This window comes from Callithrix jacchus, chromosome X (assembly GCF_049354715.1).
Source record: "Callithrix jacchus isolate 240 chromosome X, calJac240_pri, whole genome shotgun sequence".
Classification (NCBI taxonomy): Eukaryota; Metazoa; Chordata; class Mammalia; order Primates; family Cebidae; genus Callithrix; species Callithrix jacchus.
The window spans coordinates 35,056,197-35,079,474 of record NC_133524.1 but is presented as its reverse complement, the minus strand read 5'-3'; the positions used below and the strand labels follow the sequence as shown (position 1 = coordinate 35,079,474).

At 35.3% G+C, this 23,278-nt stretch overlaps 1 protein-coding gene across 4 annotated transcripts in view; it reads right to left on the bottom strand.

The window, feature by feature from the left end:
- LOC118150508 (uncharacterized) overlaps positions 1 to 23,278 on the bottom strand; it is a 683,858-nt gene that overhangs the window by 281,937 nt on the left and 378,643 nt on the right. Inside the window, exon 1 of one of the 4 annotated variants that reach the window (XM_054250790.2) lies at positions 1,690 to 1,923. The exons of the other annotated variants lie outside the window; for them this stretch is intronic. Coding sequence (XP_054106765.1) covers positions 1,690 to 1,706 — 17 coding nt within the window. The 5' untranslated portion in view covers positions 1,707 to 1,923. Of the gene's footprint in view, positions 1 to 1,689; positions 1,924 to 23,278 lie in introns of those variants that run through there. 4 annotated transcript variants of the gene reach the window in all.

Genomic DNA, 23,278 nt, shown 5'->3' with positions numbered 1-23,278 from the left:
TTCAGGGTAAAGTTACAAACACAACTGACAAAAAAGTTTGATTATCTCCATGGTTTACAATAACTTAGTGTAACAACCTCAATTATAATCAATAACATATACTCAGACATTTGAATTTTAGAAATCCCATATGATTTTGGAACATATATTACTGTTATTCACAAAAATATAACCTAAAGAAGACAGAACATCATTTTGGCAATCCCATGTACCTAAACATGCCAAATAATCCTGTTTGCCTCTTTTGTGGACATGCCAGGGACCCTTCTGGAGCGCAGAAAAGCCAAGTGTCAAGACAGGCAATTTTGTAACTGAAGTTGGATTTTGGGAAGTCTGCTAAATAATATTAAAGGTTTAAAACACTTGATGTCATGAAATAGAATTCCAGATTATCGTTATTTATTTTGCCTAAATGACTCAGAAGTTTTAAAGTAGCAAAAACATTTGATAGCCTTTTACAAATTGTGTTATAAGAGCAGATTAGGGGATTCAAAAAAACCTTGTCCTTTTATTTCAAGGTTCAATTTACAGAAAAACGATATAATACCCTCTTTAGTCAAAGTTCACACACAGAATTTTTTTGAAAGATTAATTCTTACAATCCTTCCACTAGTTGTTCGAATTTTTAACTTTTATCTAATTTAAAATAGTCCTTTAATAGGCAAGAATTTATATCTTTATGCCTTTTTATAATCTTTTACTAAAAAAAAAAACACATTTTATTATTCTTACATACTTCACATGTAAATCTATTTCCAGCAGTTTCAATTACATGTTATAATGGTAATTCCTACCAATTTTTAACTTTAATGTAAAACCTGGTAAGTTGTGTTAATTGTATGCCAAGTGCAGCCAAGGTTTGACTCCTTCCAGCATAATTAATGGTATGGTTAATTCTGTATGTCCACAGGCATTACCAATTGTGAAGCCAGCAAGTTAAATAGTTCTCAAAACCCAAAAAGCAGTTTATAACCTTAAAACACTTAGAAAACCTTGCATCTGACCTGCATAATTTAGTTGACCTATTTATATTTTGATGGCATCTGCATTTTACCAATAATCTTTAAGGTTGCTTTTATTTCTGAAAGATTAATGTCATGTGAACTGAAAGGTACTACAGCTTTTAACTTCCCTTTAAAAAATATTTGATGCATGTGCTTGTCTTCCTTTATGCCAAATCAATTAGAGCTCCTTTTATAGACATTACACACTCAACACATACACAACTACAGAGACTGGTGGGAGAAAACCCAGTCCTTGCAAGATTATCACAACCAAAACTTTACAGAGGATATAAACAGTGATTCTTATCTTTCCTAGCTTAGTAAAACATCTTCCAAAAGGAAAACAACCCCATTTAAAAGTCAACTGCTGATGGGGTAGAGAAGAAAAAAGAATGCCTGGGAGAAGAACATCTTATTGCTGTCCCAAGGAGTTGAACCCCTTGTCCAGGGAAGAGGAAGATGCCATGGATGCCTGATGTTCACAAGCCCCAGCCAGCAGGAGACAGGGAGCAAGGAGCCTCTGCTCGCCTGCCTGTCCCAGAAAAGGAAGGAAAAGGCCACGGAGAGGTCCCGACTCCCAGGAGCGACAGGGGTGGGGGAACACGGTTTCCCCTACCTTCAGATGTCTGAGGATGAAAAGGCTTAGAAGCGACAGTGAGAGGTTTTGATTCCCCATTTCACTCACCCCTTCTCAAGGTCCATCTTCTGGACGCCAAAGCTGCTGCAGGACTTTTTCCTTAGTTCAGCTAAGAACCAGATTCTTGTCACACAGCCATGAGAGATTAGGCTCACAGACACTTTGAATGGTGAGAGAAATTGAATTTACTGGGCAAAAAGGGGGAAACAACAAAGAACAGGGAACTTTTGCAAAGCCAGAGTCCTGCTAGTGTGCTTCCCGTCTTGGTGAATGCCAGGCTCCACCCAGGAAGAGGAGGCCGAGGCTTCTTCCCACTGCAAGCTTCAGTGGCTCCACCTGAGTGCAGATTCCTCCCAGCATTCAGGATGTTTGGAGGTTCTGCCAGGGAGCCCTTCCCACCTGGCTGTCTCATAATCAAATCAGACTTAACCATTGTCTGAGCTGTTAGTTGTTACCTACAAAGAAGCTACTTTTACTACTCAAAAGAGGTCTGCAAGATGGAAATGTTCTTTTCTTTTATCTTCTTTTAAAATTATTTTCTGCTTTTACTGTTGAAGAGTTCTTTTATCCTCATTACTGCCTTGAATATGTTCATAAGTATTTTGCCAGGTGTTCTGTGAAATGTTATGTCCTTAATTTTCAACACAATATGTTTGCATCACTTTCAGAGTGCCTGATAAAAGTAAGAAATAAAAATGAATTTTAAAAAGCAGACAAAACAATGTATTGTCTTCTGAGTAAACAAAACATTGTGTTCAGTTCTCTCTATAGGTCAACAGTTTAGCACAGGAATCAAGGCCTACACATTATTTATTATGTGATAACTCAGAGCTTGTGTTTGGTAGACAATTGGTTAGATAGCATAATTCTAGCCCTCAGACCTAGTGATACAACGGGGCTGAGCGGAAATATATACTCATATTTAAAAGTTAAAATTTCTAAAAGTTGTTTATTCTTGATTGTATGCCTTGTGGATAATTTGATGAAAAATTTACTGAGCAATGGCTCTTACCATTCTAAAACAAAATAACACCCCAACCTAGGCATCTTCTTTCTTGGAAGAAAAGCTATTTCTGTTATTCCCTTTGGTCTGATCTTCAGTGAGAGAAACAACTAGCTGATGGTACGTTGTTATATAATCAATGATCTGAAAAATCCAATATACTTGTTATTAAAGAGTGTATTTGAAAGTTCTTAAAGTATATTAAATAGTGAATTACCATGGACATGACATGTGTAGTTTGAAGGTCTGGTTGTTAAAAAATATTTTATATATAAACCATATGAGACAAATTGTTCAAATATTATTCAAACATAAGAATAATGGATTACAAGACATTTATGTGAATTTAATAGTAAATAATCTTTCTTCGAGACCATCCTGGTCTACATGGTGAAACACCGTCTCTACGAAAAATACAAAAAATTAGCTGGGCATGGTGGCTCGTACCTGTAATCCCAGCTACTCAGGAGGCTGAGGCAGGAGAATTGCCCGAACCCAGGAGGCGGAGGTTGCCGTGAGCCGGAATCGCGCCATTGCACTCCAGCCTGGGTAACAAGAGCGAAACTCTGTCTTAAAAAAAAAAAAAATAATCTTTCTAGGGTTTTTTCCTTATCAGTAAAATTATGGGATAGATTTATATGACTTGTAAGGTCCCCCCAAGCTCTAAATTTAATGTTTCTTAAAAAATATTTAAAAGTAAAGAAAAATAATCCAAATTAACAAGGAAATATAATCTCTTACATATGATGCTTTAAACTTAATAATGTGACCAAACAGTCATCAAATTTTAGTTTTATTATAAATCATTTAAAATATCTTTGGTTATCCTGTCTAATTATTAATATTTATAAAGCCTTTATAGTGCCCCCAGCACACTATTGAATAAAACATGCAACCCCTTTTTCTGCACTAATTAAATAGAACTTAATTTCCTATACTCACAATTTTGCCATTCCATATCTTTCCCTGACTCTTTAAATCAGATTAGAAATTCTTTATACTTTGCTTGAGGATATTACCTAATGGACTCATTTCAACTTGCGTTTTTCTACAGCTAAAAAGAAAGCAGTTTTTACGCCATATTTGCATTCACTGTGTTTCTTTTTACATTCTTTTAGTGGCATGTCAAATTCATTTACTCATTCATTCACGTTTTTCACCAAAACAAACAAACCAAGAAGCAAAAATATTAAATGTCTATCAGGGTCTTAGTTTGTATTCCTCAGAAGCATAGGCTGAGGCAGGGTTTCAAATGCATGTGTTTTACTGAAGGTGTGCTCTTGAGGAAAGACTTGTAAGAGAAGTAAAGAAGCAGGATAGCGAAAAAGTAACAACCCATTAAGGAAACAGTATTGCCTAGAAATCTTGCTCAGCCAGATCTGCTGAAGTGAAGTGATGAGGTATCTCTGGGACATAAATCATACCACATGGGTGGCCTGCCTTGAAGCAAGGAGCCTAGCCTTATGTATCTTTATATCAGTTAATCATTGGTTATTTACAAAGGAGAGAGGGTAATGGAGAGGCATAACCTTTCAAAGGGAAGACAAGCTCCTACCAGACAAGAACAATACTCAAGCAGAGGTTGCAGGTGTCAGACATTAATTGGGAGCCAATATTCACAGCAGCTGAAGTGTACTAGTCTAGGAAACTGGGTCTTGAGGAAAGACTTGTAAGAGAAGTAAAGAAGCAGGATAGCGAAAAAGTAACCACCCATCAAGGAAACAGTATTGCCTAGAAATCTTGGCTCAGCCAGATCTGCTGAAGTGAAGTGATGAGGTATCTCTGAGCAGCTGAAGTGTACTAGTCTAGGAAGTAGGGCACCCAATGGCATCTACTGAAGTCTACCCTTTGACACTGGTCCTGCACAGATCCATTTGCTTTTCAATTCAAATTGACTCTTTCTAGGTAGAGCTGTCCAGGAATAGTCACTATTCCTGGATGCATTTGTAGGAGGATGATTAGTGGGCTAAACTACATCCTTCACTGTTATTTTCACTCTTGAGGCCATAACTAATACATGTCTCCCCCTTCCACTATTTGTTTTGCATTTTCCTCACCCTCACAGGCAATTCTGCTGGATGACTAGGCTTGCCTGATTTGATCACCTAGACCCCTATCTATTGGTGGTGGGAATTGTGGACAGGATATGAACCATTAGTCATGATGCCATTCTCAGGCCATATTTATTGTACTTTTTAGCTAACTTCGGGCATGGAAACACCAGAGATCTCCAGCGAATCACCTAAACACTCAACTTATTATTTCCTACAAGTATTGCTATAGCAGCAACCTGTCTCCTCCTAATTTTAGTGTAATGGTGCTTACACTATGTAATGGTGCTTAAACCCTTGCCAGTATGGTGGCTACTTTATTTTCCCACTGCTCTTTTAGCAAAAGATGCCAAAAGTATTCAAACAGGAGCCATATCGAAGTGTTCAGTGAAACTCTAATTGTGTCTTATATTGGAAATACCCTTTGGGAACCATGATCTTCATAACAACTATGGTTTTACTTTATCTACCTGCAGGACCTAGGATATCACCACTATGAAAATGTATAAGGTATATTATTTCTAAGTATGATATATTAAATAACCTTTAACCAAGGAATCCATGGCACAGCAAATTAGGTACACCATGGTCACATAACTATGTAATCCAATATTCTTGTCATGGATATACCACCAGAAACCATTGTCATCACAAAAGGTAGGGGAATGATCTATTTGACATAAATCTATGGCACCCGGGGGCAAACAATACCTAACATATTAGACTAATGCAATGATTTGCACAATGTCCAAATCATTAATGAAGTTCCAGGTCACTTCATTACTTAGGGAAGCCTGGTTAACCTAACCTCTGGGGCAAGATTGTTAATAGATATTCCAGTCCCAACTGAATATGAACTGTTTCTGAGTTACCTTTGTGATAGGAATGGTAAAAATGCATTTTTGAAAGCAGGAGCCCTAGAATCCATGCTAATTTTCTCTAGCAAAAATGCCATGTCTGGTCCAAGAGCTGTAACTGAATTTCCAACTTGCTTATAATTCATGAATAGTTCCTTGTTGTATGTGCTATGCTAATTACATTTTGTTTGAATGTGCCACTAATTTATGCCGTTTTTTTCTGGGATGAGGTATTATTTTTTATTGGTTGTATTGGCTGACAGATTGATTATATCAGAGGAGCCTACTTGGCCCCTCTCAATAAAATAGATTTTACTTCACAAATCATGGAACTAATATGACAGGTGTCCTACTACAAAGTAAGTTCCTTTCAGTTATATATTTTGAGACTAGGAAAATGACCACCAATTGAGTCTATGAACTCGGTTTTTTACCTAGCTCTCAATGTGCCCCATACTAAAAGGGCTGTGGCAGTTTTAAAGTATGTCCACATATTACTTGACATTCTTTCCTTCAAAAAGTACAGCCTAATGTCCCTCCTTTGAATAGGGACTCGACTTAGTGAATTACTTTTAACAAATCAAACATTACGGAAGTGACAATGTATGACTTCTGGTTGAATCACAGAAGACATTGCCACTTCCACCTTGCCAAGTTGGAGCCTCCTCTCTGAGTAAAGCCAGCCAGTATGTTTTAAGATCATTCAAGCAGTCCTGGAGTAGGTCTACCAGGGGAACATTTGAGGCCTCCCACCAACACTCAGCACTAACTTACTAGTCATGTGAGTTAGTCACTGGACGGACTCCATGTTTGTATACACCTTTTCTAAAATTCATATGTTGAAACCATAAATCCCAATAATATTTGGAGGTGGGGCCTTTGGGAAGTAATGAGGTCATGAGAGTTGAGCCCACATGATGAGATGAGTGCCCTTAGTGGAGGAGGCACACACACACAAGAGAGATTGTTCACACTCTTTGTCTGTCTGTCTGTCTCTCTCTCTGTCTCTGTCTCTCTTTATTTCTCTATGCCTCTCTGGTATGTAAGGACACAGCAAAAAAGGTGGCTCTCTACATGCCTGAAAGCCAGCCCTCAACGGACTGGATCTGCTCGTGACTTGATCTTAGACTTCCTAGTTTCTAGGACTGGGAGAAATAAAATTTGGTATTTCAGCCGTCTAGTCTATGGAATTTTTGCTATAATGGACAGAATGGACTAATACAGTCACCACCAAGAAGTGAATTCTCTAGATCCAGTAATGACTTGAAATAACGTGACCCCAGCTAACCTCTCAACTGCAACCTCATAGGAAACCCTGAATCAAACCACCTACCTAAGCTATTTGTATCCCTAACCCACAGAAACCATAAGATAAATTAATATTATTTATTTAAGACATTGAATATTTTGTGATTTGGTTGGCAGCAATAGATAATAATACAAATTAGTCCAATCTTTGCACTTTGGCTCCCTGTCTACTATCCTATATCCAATCATCCTGGAAAGATTTTGGTATCCCCTTTCCCCGATGTATAATTACCTTACTACATGATAACAGTTAGCATTAGGGAAAGACTGGGGAAATTGCTAACGAATACACTTATTAGGGTGCTTCAGGACTACTTTACATATGGACACACTATCTCCCTCAGCAGTATCAATTTTGAGAATTGGTTCAGCTTCAGAAAAGTCATAAAGGACTGTTAAGTTTTGGATGGACAACTGCCCTCGGACTCTTAATAATCCACTTTGGATTTCTTTTGATTGCATATATTTACCAATAATCTCATGGGCTATCTATATATCTTCAGACTAGGACTATCATATTTTATTAAATATCTCCTTAGCTCTCTTGGAAGCCACTCTGACATTGACATTTTTTGCAATAATTGTGCCCACCTGTAACAGGTGAGGACCTTAAACTTGCCTCTGATGTTTTGTATTTTTATCTCCATCATTCCTAGCAGAGAGCTGAGTTCTGTAATGGAATCTTCTACCATTAGCCCTGCCCTACAGAAGATGGCAAATACTACATTTCCTTGTTTATTTTACCAGTGCATTCTTTATCACTTTAGTCAAATGAATGCACTTCAGGCTTTCTTTTGAATCATAGTCATCTTATAAGTTTTCCAACGTTAAAGATACTCATCTAGCATGCCCACTTCTCTGAGTTTTTTAATCATTTGCCTCACTGTCACCGCATTTCAGGTATAGCTACTTTGTTTAGTGTGGTCCTTCACTTTTTTCAAGATTCCAAGAGCCATCTCCAAAACATGTTAATACCTTCACTTGGAGTCCTTGCTAGGGTGTTAAAATCCTGTCATGAGAAATAACTTACATATCTATAAATTGTCCATTAACCAACTCTATTTTCTGTCCCTTTAATCTAGAACCCTCAGCATCCAGTTCCATACACTTTCTCCTTGTGCCTTCCAGTACATACCAGCCACCTCCTTCCACATATAGTTAATCTTTGCTTCTAACAAGCTTAGCACATCTCCAGACAAGTTATGCTGTAATTTCACCCTTGTTCTTGTGTGCTTTCCAGGAAGAGAGGTGTTAAAGGAGGTTGCTGGGAGAGGCATACATTTCCTCTTCATTGCTTCTTCATGCCCTTAAATTAAAGTGTGAAAAAGGTATGCAGTAATTTCTAACATGGGGAAGTGAAACTAATTCAAGTTCATCTGGAAACCACACAGTTTCTACTAGGGCCCTGATTTTTACATAAGACACTTGCTTAGGCTGAGAATTCTACCTTCTCAGAAGCTCCATGACTCACAGAATTCAGTTTAGAGACTGCTCCTCTGCTTTGTCTCTTTTTGGGGGCAACAGATTAAGGCTTCATTAAATACTTTCAAGGATATCCTCTGACTTTCATATTTTGCCCTGAACTGGTGATTAATCTCTTCAGACTGATACTATCTCTCTTCCAGGAATAGTTAGTGCACAGCAGCAGCCATTCAATTCCATATTTATGGAATTTTTTCTTTATACCTCTTAAACATCAGAGATAGTTCACCAGCCAGTGTTCTTTTATACGAGTATCACATTTATCTCCATCATTGTTGAATATTTTAACATATGTCCCACTCCAGTGTATTTCAGGAAGTAACCATAATCTTCTTACTATCAGTGTCCGGATCTTTTCACCTGCTGGCCAGCAAGTAAAATATCCCTCAAATTCCTGTTTAACATTTGCTTCCAAGGACCATATCTGGTACAAATTATCTTTGAGATAGTTCCTAGAAAACAGACTCTTACAATGTTAAGTATGGGCAGATTTATTAAGGCATATTTCAGGGAGATGCTCTTAGGAAGATTTTCCTGTGACAAAAATGTGAAAAGAAGGACTAAGTAGAGAGACAAAGTGACCCATGATCCCATAGCAACTGAAGTCTCAGTAAATTTTATAAGGAGCTCTGGAGCTAGATGATACTTTTGTATTGTCATTTATTGAAGGAGGAAGGCCAGAACATTTTTATCACACATTAACCAGTCATTGGGCAAGGGGTGTTTCCTGAGCAGGGATCTAATTTTGGAAAGCCATTTCCCTGAAGTTGAGTACATTCTCCAGTGAGTTATGTAGCTTTGTGAGTTGGCAGCTGATATTCTTAGCAGATGGTGGAAGGCAGCCTTGACCCTGAAGACACCACAATATCCACTACATGTACTACTATTACTATAGTACATAACAACAACAATAACAACAGCAAAAATAATAATAGTAACGAACTTATTACTATTATTGCTAACCATTCAAGAGTAAATTGCAAATATGAGGTTTCTTTACTCCTGAAATGTTCATTATGAATCTCCTAATGTCTGTGAGATTACATTACATTACAACACTGCAATGATCAATGTCAGGAAATTTGAAATGGACAGAATATTATTATAAAATGTAGCGTTCATGTTCAGATTTTACAAATTTCCTCAATAGTATAATTTTTAGATTTTTTTTTGCAATTCAGGACTGAATTTAAGATTATGCATTGCATTCAATTATCATATCTTTAACCACTTTAGCTTGCAAAATATCTCCTCAACTTTTCTGACAGTAAATGCCAAAATTGCCTGAATTGAGGCATGAATCTCTCTGTAACTTGGATATAAGCTATAGATGTGGAAATATGTTACATGATTTGGTACTAAAATTCTGAATTTGAAACTCAAGAGATTATTCAGGATTTGTACATATCCCTTGTGCTACTTTAAAACTGATATAAGAACATACATGCTTCACAATAATCAATAAGGAATTTAGGACATGATAACAGATTCGTGTATGTGTTTGTATGTGTCTATTTGTGTGTGTGCTCCTTGTGAATTGAGAGGCTTTCTTGTTTGAACTACATTACTTGTCTCTGACAATTGAAAAAAAAGAACGAAACTAGATATGGTCCAGTAAATGTCAACACAAATACTTAGTCTACACTATTAAAGTCATATGAAATCACTGAAGATTCCAAATAAATTGATGATGCAACTTGGGAATTCACTATTATAATATATGCATTTGAAATTAGCATGGAATGTATATGTCTGAGCAAGCTAATCTTAAAATTCTAAGAAGGTGATTTTCATCTCATAAGAATGTCTAAGCAATATATTGCGGATCCTATATTTATTTTTAAACTTGACTAACTTTAATTTTTATAGCTGAACAGCATACGAATATTTTTAGAGCTCCAGAAAAAGGCAGCTGTATTTTAACTTCTTTATTCTCCACTCTTTGGAAGGCTTGTGTGAGACTGGCCTCCCCCATAAATCCCAGTTGGTAAAAGAAATTTGGCACCAAGAAGGACACTTTAGCCTGGATATTTAAAATTTGGGAAAATGCATTATTTTACATATTTTTAACTTTTAATTTATTTATAATTGACAAATAATGATTGTGTATATTTATGGGTTAAAATGTGATGTTTTGATCTCTCTCTCTCTCTCTCTCTCTCTCTCTATATATATATATATATATATATATATATATATATATATATATATACATTACAGAAAGATGCAAGCTACTAAACATATCCATCACCCCACAAAATTCATTGTTTTTTTCTGGTGGGAGGGTTAAAAATGTGTTCTTTTTGGCAATTTTGAAGTATGCAGTTTACTATTATTAATTGTAATCACCATGTAGTGCAAAAGGTCACTAAAATTAACCCCTCAATTCTAACTGAAATACTGTACACTTTCATCAACACCTTCCCTTTCCCTATCCCTCCCTCTTCCTACCTCAAGCCTCTGGTAATCATTTTCTATCATCTGTTTCGATGAGATGGACAATTTACATTCCATATATAAGTGAGGTTATACAGTATTTTTCTTTCTGCGCCTGTCATATTTCACTTAGCATAATGTCTTCCAGTTCCATCCATGTTGTTGCAGATGACAGAATTACTTTATTTTTAAAGGCTGAATAGTATTCCATTGTTTACATTTACCATAGTTTTTACTCTATTCATCCACTGATGGACACTTAGGTTGCTTCCATAATCTGACTTCTGAGAATAATTCTGCAATGAACATGGATTCATATGGATTTCAATTACATTAAATGCATACACAGAAGTAGAATTCTGGGCACATATAGTAATTCTATTTTCAGCTTTTTGAGAAACCTCTATACTATTTTCCAAAATCGTTGTGCTTACTTGACATTTCCACTAAAAGAGCACAAGGGTTCCCTTTTATCCACATTCTCACCAACATGTGCTATCACTTATCTTTTGATAATAGCCATTTTAACAAATACGAGGTGATATTGTGATTCTAATTTGCATTTCCACAACAATTAAGATGTTGAGCACTTTTTCAGGTATCTGTAACCTATTCTTATCTTTTCGTTTGATAAATATCTGTTCAGATTGTTTTCCAATTTTAAATTTTGTTATTTGTTTTGTTGATACATTAAGTTGTTTGAGTTCCTTATATATTTTGAGTATCAGCCCCTTATAAGACATATGATTGGCAAATATTTTCATCTAACATATAGGTGGTCACTTCATTATGTTAACTTTTCTGGACAGAAGCTTATTAGTTTGAGGCCATCAAATTATCTGTTTTGTGTTAACTGTGCTTTTCAAGTCCTGCCCAATAAATTATTTCCAGACTAATATTGTGGAGTTTTGCCCTATGTTTTCTTCTACTAGCTTTAGAATTTCAGGTCTTACATTTAAGGCTTGTGTCCATTTTGAGTTGGGTTTTGTATAGATAAGGGTCCAATTTCATTCTTCTGGATGTGGATTTCTAGTATTCCCAACACAATTTATTAAAGAGACTGTTCTTTCCCCCTTGTGTGTTATTGATGCCTTTGTGGAAAAGCAATTGGCCATAAATACTTGGACTTATTTTTGGGCTTTCTATTATTTTGAATAACTAATCACCTAACACTGGTACAAATTTAAGTGGAACAAGTAGAGCTTTTAAGCTTTTAATTTTTAATTTTTGCGGGTACATAGAGTTAGATGGGTATATTGCATAGTGGTGAAGTCTGGGTTTTTAGTATACCCATCACCTGAGTAATGTGCATTATATCCATTCAGCAGTTTCTCATCTCTCACCTCCTCCCTCCGCCTCCCTTGCAAGTCTACAATATCTATTATTCCATCCTCTATGTCTATATGTACACATTATTTAGCTTCCACTTTAAGTGAGCACACGCAGTACTTGTCTCACTGTTTCTGAATTGTTTCACATGAGATAATAACCTCCAGTTACATCCAGTTGCTGCAAAATACATGATTTCATTCTTTTTCTATGTCTGAGTAGTATTCCAGTGTGTGTGTGTGTCTGTGCACACGCAAGCATCCGTGTGTGTGCAGGCACACCCATGTACAGAACATTCTCTTTGCCCATTCTTCTGTTGATGGACACTTGGGTTGATTCCATATCTTTTTTACTGTATATCGTCCTTCAATAAACATATGCATACAGGGTTTTTTAAATATAATAATTTCTTTTCCTTTGGCTTTATACCCAGTAGTGGGATTTTTAGGTGAAATGGTAGTTTAATTTTTAGTTATTCGAGAACTCTCCACAGAGGTTTTCCATAGAAGTTATACTAGTTTATATTTCCACCAACACTGTCAAGTGTTTCTTTTTCTCTGCAGTCTCACAATCATGTTATATTTGAAGATTTTTAATAACAACCATTCTGACTGAGGTAAGATAATTTCTCACTGTGGTTTTAGTTTTCATTTCTCTGATGATCAATAATGTTTATCACTTTTGCATATGTTTGATATCCATTTGCATATCTTCTTTTGAAACATATCAAATGCCTTTTGCTTGCTTTATAATGAGGATATTTGTTTGTTGTTGTTATTATTGAGTTGAGTTCCTTGTAAATTAGGGATTGTCAGTCCCCTGTGGTATATATAGTTTGCAAATATTTTCTCCCATTCTGTAGGTTGTCTGTTCACTCTGTTGATTATTTATTTCGTTGTTAGGAAGCTTTTTCATTTAAGTCGTCTTTGTCTATTTTTTGTTGTTGCTTGCGCTTTTGAGGTCTTGGTCATGAATCATTGGCCTAGACCAATGTCCACAAGAATTTTTCCTAGATTTTCTTCCAGCATTTTTATAGTTTCAGGTCTTACATATAAGTCTTAAATCCATTTTGAGTAACTTTTTATATGTAGTGAGAAATCAGTATCCAGATTTATTCTTCTGCAGATAGATAGTCAATTTACCCAGCACCATTTATTGAAAAGGATGTGCTTTCCCCCATGTGAGTTTTTACTGACTTTGTCAAAGATTATTTGACTGTAAATATGTTGCTTGATTTCTGGGTTCCTTCTTCTGTTCTACTGAAGTATGTGTCTATTTTTATCCCAGTACCATGCTGTTTTGGTCAGTGTAGCTTTGTAGTATGAGGTAACGTAATGTGATGCCTTCAGCTTGTTCTTATGCTTAGGACTGCTTTGGCTATTTAAGCTCTATTTTAGTTCCATACAAAGTGTAGAAATTTAAAGTTTAAATTTTATCAAAGATGATGCCAAATCTTCCTTTTTTAACCATTTACCACTTTCATTGCCAATGAAAAACCTAGAATATTAGCATTATTTTCAAATCCTCTCATATACACTTGGTTAGAAATTTAAACGATTTCACCTCCTCAGTATTTTCTAAATATTTACCTCTTTATTTCTATCTCTTCCCAAGCTTAATTTTCTTTTCTAACATGGCTTAGTATAATTTCCTGTTAATTATTAACTTCCTTAAAGCCCTAGCACAATTTACAAATATTTTGTGATGGTTTCTTACCTCTCACTGTACATTAAAAAATAAGTTAAGGCCATAGATATAACTAGAAAGTTTACAGCTCTATAATATATTTTATCTTGTCTTTTTATTTCGATTCCTCAGGGCTAGTTACTTTAAATAGTATAAAAGGGAAAAAACAGCTTTTCAACTACATTATGGATAAGCTTGTGTCAAATTTGTTTCAAACCAGCACTAAGGGAAGAGGTCTCAAAGAGGACTGTTTCAAAAATTCCCTTTTGGGTTGAATGTATTACCAAAAAAGTGACTGTAAAGTAGAAATTTTAGCCTTGGCATTTTGACATTTTGTACTAGCTAATTATTTGTTTTGGTTGGGAGGGGCATCTTGTGCACCAACCTAATATATTAACAGATCCCTTAGCCTTTACCCATAAAATGCCAGTAGCACCACTAAAACTATTTCCAGATATGGCCAAATTTTCCTTGGGGGAAAAATCACTCCTTGTATTAGTGTGTTCTCACACTGCTAATAAAGACATACCTCGGTTTTTTTTCCACCCGCCTTGCGGGTGGACCACGAGGTCAAGAGATCGAGACCATCCTGGTCAGCATGGTGAAACCCGGTCTCTACTAAAAATACAAAAAATTAGCTGGGCATGGTGGCGCGTGCCTGTAATCCCAGCTACTCAGGAGGCTGAGGCAGGAGAATTGTCTGAACCCAGGAGGCGGAGGTTGTGAGCCGAGATCGCGCCATTGCACTCCGGCCTGGGTAACAAGAGTGAAACTCTGTCTCAGAAAAACAAAAGACATACCTGAGACTGGGTAATTTATAAAGGACAGAGGTTTAATTGAATCACAGTTCCACAGGACTAGGGAGGGCTCAGTAAACTTACAGTCATGGTGGAACAGGAAGCAAACACGTCCCTCTTTGCACAGTAGCAGCAAGAAGTGCAGAGCAAAGGTGGGGGAAGCCCCTTATAAATCCATCAGATCTCGTGAGAACTCACTCACTATCATGAGAACAGTATGGAGGTAACTGTCTCAATGATTCAATTACCTCCCACCAGGTCCCTACCATGACATGTGGGGATTATGAAAAATGCAGTTGAAGATGAGATTTGGGTGGCGCCACAGCCAAATCTCATCACCCCTGATTGAGGAGATTTAAGCATTTGATTAAATAGAAGAACAATAAATCTATAGGCTATTCAGCCAGTAAGTTGGGTAATCTTGGGCCTTATAAATTCTTAATCTCATTTAGGGGTAACAGAAAGATGCTCAAGCATTGTAACAGGAATCGAAATTCCTTTCCAGAAGGAAGTTTTAAAAATCATCTTACAAATTGTTCTGGCCTAGAATGGTCTTGGATAATTCTTTCTCAATGTTTGTTATCTTTGTCACACCTAATATGACCTTTTTCATGAAAACATTTTCTAATATTTCCTTTACAATCATTAATTCAAAAAATAAATTAGAAGTTAAAAAGCTTTAACTATAATATTAATGATAAATAAGAGGAAAGTAACTTATAATATTAACGATATGTATTTTAGTATGTTGATGCTCATGCCTGATTACACCAGAAGATCTAATGAGACAATTACAGGCTTTTACCTATACATGGAATCAGCACAAATGCAATAGTTACAAATGCATCCCGAGAGAGGAGTGCTGTGTTGACAGATCAAATATGTGGGCAGCATTACAACGACTGAGGCAGTTTCAAAAATAGCAGACAACTTGACAAAATTCTAAACCAAACAATATACAGCCTTCTTCAAATTTATATAGTAGTGATTCTAAAATAAAATCCTAGTGTATTATAACCTTGCAAAAACATGTTGCTTATGTCAAAAAAACAGAAGTGGGCTCTGTTATCCGATGACTATAAATATGATTGTATTAGTCATCATTCTCCTGAGCGATAGAACTAATAGAATATATGTATACATAAAAAGGGAATTTAGTAGGGAGAATGGGCTCACACAATGACAAGGCGAAGTTCCAGGATAGACCATCTGCAAGCTGGGGAAGAAGTCCGTAGTGGCTCAATCCAAGTCCAAAAGTCTTAAAAGCAGGGAAACCAAAAGTGCAGCCTTCAGTCTGTGCCTGAAGGCACAAGAGAGAGCCCCTGGAAACTAGTGGTGTAAGTCCAAGAATACAAAGGCTGAAGAACCTGGAATCTGATGTCTAAAGGCAGGAGGAGCAAGAGGAAGGATCCAGCACAGGAGAAAAATGAAAGCCACAAGACTCAGCAAACCAACTTATCTCACCTTCTTCCATCTGCTTTTTCTTGCCGCACTGGCAGCTGATTGGATGGTGCCCACCCACAATGAAGGTGGGTCTTGCTCTCCCAGTCTACTGACTTAAATGTCAATCCCTTCTGGCAACACCCTCACAGACCACCCAGAAACAATACTTTACCAGCTATCTAGACATCCTTCAATCCAATCAAGTAGACACCTAATATTAACCACCACAACTGTTTTCACTTTCATGAATGCCAAGTACAATAATCAAAAGTTGTGAGAATGTGCGATGGTTATGAATAGTGCAGGACTTTCCTGCTCTGTCTATCTCAATGCCAGTCATAGTGCACCCCAATGATTATCACAACCAAATTTTTCCTAAAAATTTCCACAACTCTCTCTAGCGGGCAGAATGCTGCTCTACATAAATCCACTCAGGGATTGAATTCTGTTCTAGAGTAAAATGCACATTTCTTAGATTCCTGTAAATAAATTTAACCCCAGAAGATGGTTACAATTACGGATCTTATATTCTAACTTTCACAGTCTGACTTAGTAGGACTCAAGTAGGGGTTTAAAAATCTCATTTTTTACAGTAAGTGTTGAAGATGAATCTGATGCAGATCCTTTGTGGAGACACTCTGAGGAAACACTTGAAAGCATGTAAACCTCCTTTGTGAAAAGTTGAAACTCCCACGGGAGAATTAGATGAATATGTTATGCATTTGGCAAATGACAGTGGTCTTCATTTTCTCCTTATTTATCTTACAGTCTCATAGTTTTTAAGTTGTCTTTAAGTTATTCATCAAATTCTGTGAAAGTGTCTCCTAATGAAGGTCTCTTCATTACTCATCAAGTCAAAAGAATGAAGTCCAGTGATGCTATTTTAAAAAAAATTAGAATCTAGTAGATTTATTTACCACCTATCATGTAAAATTATTTTGAATTAATTTTGTTAAGATCCTGGCCACTCAAAAAGATTTATCAAAAGTTTTGTCACCTAGTACAGGATATAGTGATATTTAAATGAATGACAAATTTATAATTTACAAATATATTTCATATTATTGTTTTCTTCTTGCATGTTGTGCACTAAAATGTAGACAAACTTCATAGGGAACCTCCTGCAAAGAAAAGATGTGAATTATGGCAAGTGTAAAGACTCGAGGAAGACTGATAAGAATCTATGCTTATAACCTTAAAGTTTTGCATGACAAATAGTTAAAATGATCAGCTACTTTAGAAAAAACTTACTATATAAATAATCTAATTGTACTGATACTTGTGACTGTAAAGTTATTTTAATCAATATCATTATATCTTGTTTGGGGGAGTATAACATATTTTGAATATCTTCATGTGTTCATTCTAAAGAAATTGGTATCCTTTCTTTTTTAATCCATATTCACCTAAATGTAAAATATATCGTTCAATTTGAACTTCTAAATCCACTTGTAGTTTCTTATTACTGTAAGTCAGTTCAGGAATGAAAAGGATTTCCTTCACTTTCGACATGCATTCTTGAACTTGAGTGAGATAAATATAGGCTATTTAAAATACATCTAAAATATAATTACTTGTGGAAATAATTTTACATAGAAAATCATCTATAATTTTTCAAATATGCCATATTAGTTCTATGAGACTCAAAATATAAAGGTAGTTAATATGTGGAAATTTTGGAAGTTCATTGGTTATATTTGCCTATACTATATACAATACAGATTCTTTTTTAAAAAAATCAATCTACTTTAAAAGTGAGTGAATGCTGTGAATCATCTAGACTCTCTTAAAGTTAGGATATTATAATAAAAAAATTAGATATGTGCAAAATACTTTAACAAATTAAAATTTTAAAACTAGGTAAAATAACATGTAAAAATTGTTTTATAGTATGTAAGTATTGACATTTTTCCTTGGGTCAAATCATGTTAACTTTATATTATGATGAAAACTGAATTTGTACTTTTTTGGTCTAAATAATATTTTATATTTGTATAATATTAAGCACTTTTCATATCATTTATCCTTTATATCAGTTCTGTATGTTAGGTCTTCCATTTATGTAGTCAACCTTATTTCCAATCTTGCTCCTATCAATTTTTAATTTCAGCATTGGCAATTTATACAAATCATGTAAAATGTATATCTTTTTGTTATTGTGAAAATTAAATGAATTAATCTACAAAAGGGCTTACCAAAGTAGGCAAATGCATATTGTTTGTTGTTATTATTATTTATTTTATATAGATAAGAGACCTGAAGCTCCAAGAGAGAAAATATAGTTCAAATCAGCATTTCTCACACTTTTAATTCTTTTTTAAAAATGATGTATAATATCTGTACATATTTATGGCTTAAATGTGATATTTTGATATATGCATATAATGTATAATGATCATGTCAGGGTATTTGGGATAGCTATCATCTCAAACATTTATTATTTCTTTGTATTGGGAACATTTCAAATATTTTCTAGCTGTTTTGAAATATACAATATATTGTTGTTAACTATAGTTACTTTACTGTGCTATTAAACACGAGAATTTATTCCTTCTCTCTGACTGTGTTTGCATCCATTAACTAAACTCTCTTCATCATCCTGGAACCCTTATCCTTCTCAGCCTCTGGTAACCGCCATTCTACTCTCTACCTCCATGAGATGGACTTTCGTAGCCCCCACATATGAGTGAGAACATGCAGTATCTGTCTTTCTGTGCCTAGCTTATTTCATTTAAATTAATGAGCTCCAGTTCCATTAATGTTGCTGCAAATTACAGGATTCTATTCTTTTTTTTCAGTCTAACAGTATTTCATTGTGTATATATACCACATTTCCTTTATTGATTTATCCATTGATGGATACTTCGCTTGATTAGAACACTCAGGTTGACATGTAGCTTGATGTGATTGCAATGGAAAGTACAAAATACATTTTATTTCATTATCTAATATGCATATTTATATACTTTATATATGAGATGAATATTTCACAAAGGAAATTTACTGTTTCTGCATGTAATGAACTCAGATTTTTTTTTTTCTATTATATCTTATTCTATCTATTTATGTCCTGGTATTTTTTAAGCTGATCATGACCCACTAAATTGACTTGCAAAAGTATAATTGACCCACAACAAACAGCTTGAAGAACACAACTGTATTCAGTTAGGAAATTGTAGACCTGGCACTTGAACACCTAGCTGCTATAGACTATGAGCACGTTGAGGGAAACACCTATGTCTTAGCACTGATTCTTCACAACACCAAGAATAGTGCTTTGAAGAGTTGAAGTTTAAAAGGCCTGCTGAGTCATTTGTTAATTCCAAAACTTTCTGACATGAGTACTTTTCTGTGGGTGAATATATAGCCTTTTTTGCACATAAATGTTAATTTTGTATTAGGTACAGAGGACAGGCAAGTTACATGAAAAGAAGTAAAAAGGACTACACTTGAGAACCATTAATAAAACACATAAAAAGTTTTGGTTAGGAGGAAATATCTACCAAAAATTATTCTGCAAGAAAGTGAAGAATGGTTTTGAATCACAGACTAGACATGAATCAGCAATGTAACATGGCAAGAGATCAATATCCTTTTGTGCTTCAAAACATCACAAAACAAGAATGTTTCATTTGCTTTCTAACACTCCAGAGCTGATCAATATATAACTGGTGATCATGAACAATAATAAGGGCCATGGTGATAAAGAGCATATTAGTGATAATCAGTGTATGAATTAATGAATTACTCAACAATCCTGAAATAGCATTTCTATCTATATTTCCCTCCAACAAACGTTAATTTATATTGCTATAAACGTTTATATGAACCCTCTGTACGTTTGACTCCATTTCTCTTCCTATCCCTCAGTAACACTTTTTTTTTTCGAGACGGAGTTTCACTCTTGTTACCCAGGCTGGAGTACAATGGCGCGATCTCGACTCACTGCAACCTCCGCCTCCTGGGTTCAGGCAGTTCTCCTGCCTCAGCCTCCTGAGTAGCTGGGATTACAGGCACGCGCCACCATGCCCAGCTAAATTTTTGTATTTTTAGTAGAGACGGGGTTTCACCATGTTGACCAAGATGGTCTGCATCTCTTGACCTCCTGATCCACCCGCCTCGGCATCCCAAAGTGCTGGGATTACAGGCTTGAGCCACCGCGCCGGGCCCAGTAACACTTTTTATTCTCCTTAAAACAAAAGAAAGAAAATGAAAGGTATAAAAATCTAAAAAGTAATTGAAATGGCTTGGGATTATCATGAAAAAAGAGTGCTTCAAATTCATATTGCTTGTTACAAGAAGTAAAATATAATCAAATACTGTATACATTATAATCACATACATGCACACACACACACACACACACATACAATATGAATCTGGATGATATAGAAATTTTGCAAGAGTTCTTTCAATTACAGTTTGTTTAAAATGTCTAACAATCTTAAGTACTGGAAATACATTTTTTAAAGATTTAAATTATTTGTTGTGAGTGAAAAAGGGGGTTAACTGATATAGAAAGAAAAAGAAAGAAAGATGATAGATAGATAATAGATAGATAAATGATGGATAATATAGTAATACATAATAGTTGCATGTGCAGAGGACATATAAAAACTCATTTTAACAATTTCACTCAATTTACGGCCTCTTCTGAAATATTAAGTATAGCAGCTTTCTTATAACTTTTGACCCAGGCTGGGTACAGTGGCTCGCACCTGTAGTCATGGCACTTTGGGAGGCCTAGGCAGAAGGATCACTTGAGTTTAAGAGTTCCAGACCAGCCTAGGCACCATGGTGATACCCCATCTCTACAAAAAATATAAAAATTAGCTGGGCCTGTTGGAGTGCACATGAGCCTGGGAGGTGGAGGTTGCAGGGAGCCAAGATTCCCCACTGCACTCCAGCCTGGGTGATGGTGGTGAAACCATGTCGCATAAAAACAAGCAAACAAACAACAACTTTTGACCCAGCCACTAACTCACAGGGAATTACTCCTAGACACAGGGTTTAGTGATCTCATATAAAGTAGCTGAAAATAGACAGACATTTAAAACTCTCAACAACTAACTTGTTTTAGTGCAATTTTCCAAGTGACATTAAATAGCACAAACACAGTTGTAAAGTTGTAATGGAAGTCCTCAATATCTACTTGCTTTATTTTCAAACCACTGAGAAATAAGTCTGTTTCAATGAAAATATATTTCAGGTCATATTTCACAGCAATTGGTGAAACGATGAATTAAGAGGGTGCAATTTTATCAATGATTTAGTGAGGACATGTAGAATTTCCTCCGTAGAAGACAACGATAATATTTGTCTTCATAAATTTCATTCCTTAGTATATTCAGTCTAGCCTATTTCCAACAGTATTTATTAAATGAGCTTTTCAACTGCAAGATCCATTAATAGTATGGAGTTGAAGAAAATATCAAAGTTCTTGGCCATTGTAAGGGAATCATTTATAATTTTTTCCATTTAAAGAAATAAACTTATCTGTGTGATAATCACTATGTTTTAAGTATTTCTTACCGTAGGTCATGCTCAAAATCTGTAAAATAATTCTGTCAAGATATAATAAAGAATGGCTGACAGTGATATCCTGAAATTTGAAACTTGAAATACTTGCATATTAAAAACACAAGAGGTTTACATTTGAGAATGTATATGCTTTGGAATTTAGTGCGTTGGAAGGAGAATCTCGTGTAAGTTACAGTCTTTCTTTTTAAAATTGTTGTTATTGAATTCTAAAATAGATGTCCTAGTTTAACCCAATGTTTATTAAAAATAATAAAAAGAAAGCTGAAAGTTTCAAGTTCGATTTCATACTGGTTCACATTTAAAGCTCCGAGCTGATTAGAATTTAGATTGATATATGATGGCATACAAATTGATGTAATGAATAATTAATATTAAACAAAGTATAACGAAGAATGTAATTTCTTCATAAAAATGTAGAACTGTGATGAAATTTCAACTATCCAATATTTTTCAGTAGCAGTGAGATATGTGCTTCAACATCCTTCAATATATTATTATATTTCAATACCATTAAATTAGGTTTAACTTAACGCCGCCTCCCTGTAAGTTTGGCATAAAGGTTTCTCCACAAATAGTGAACCGTAACCTAACTAGATGTGTATACAGACTGTAACCTATTCTTTTACCAATCATCATATTTCAACCAGTTCAAAGTGGGCAACTGTTCACACCATTTTCAAATAAGGCAAATGCCATGCCAAAATCAGTCGAGTTAATTTTGTACCTCACTTCAGTTTTCTGTAAATAACTTCCCTTTCTCTGTCCATAAATTCTCTCCAAACACGTGATAGCACTGGAATCTCTCTGAACCTATTCTGGTTCAGGGGAGTGCCCTACTTGTGAATCATTCTTTGCTTAATTAAACTCTGTTAAATTTAATTTGTCTAAACTTTTCCTTTTAATAATATCAATGTCTTAATGTAATTGAGAAAACCTCAGTTAACATCACAGCATTTTAATTTTCATTCAACTTGTATCTCGGGTGGCAATTCCCACCCCATCTAAGCTTGGAACTATATATTTAATTTATTGGCAGAGATTAATATTTCTAAGTTTTAACCTGGTTTTAAGTGTAATTTAAAATCAATTAATGAGATTATTTGAGATTTTTTTTGATGATTTGTTGACGTTTCTTATAGATTTTAGATATTAGGCTTCTGTCAGATGCATGGTATGACAATATCTTCTCCCATTCTGTAGTTTGTCTGTTTGCTCTGTTGATAGTTTATTTTGCTGTGCAGAAGCTCTTTAGTTGAATTAGGTCACACTTGCCTGGTTTTTTTTCTTGCACTTGCTTTTGGGGACTTATCCAAAAATTCTTTACCAAGGTCAATGTCAAGAAGAATGTTTTCTAGGTTGTGTTGTAGGCTTTGTATAGTTTGAGGTGTTATATTTAATTGTTTGATCCCTTTTGAGTTAACTTTTGTGTATGATGAAAGGGAGGGCCCAGTTTCAATCTTCTGAATATGGCTAGCAAGTTATCCCAGCACCATTTATTGAATAAGGAGCCGTTTCACCATTGCTTGTTTTTCTCGACCTTATTGAACATCAGGTGGTTTTGGGTGTGAAGCTTTGTGTCTGTTCTTTTCTTTTTTATTCTCGAATCTATTCTGTTCCATTGGTCTACGTGTCTGTTTTTGTACCAGTACCATGCTATTTTGGTTGCTGTAGCCTTATATTATAGTTTGAAGTCAAATAGTGTGA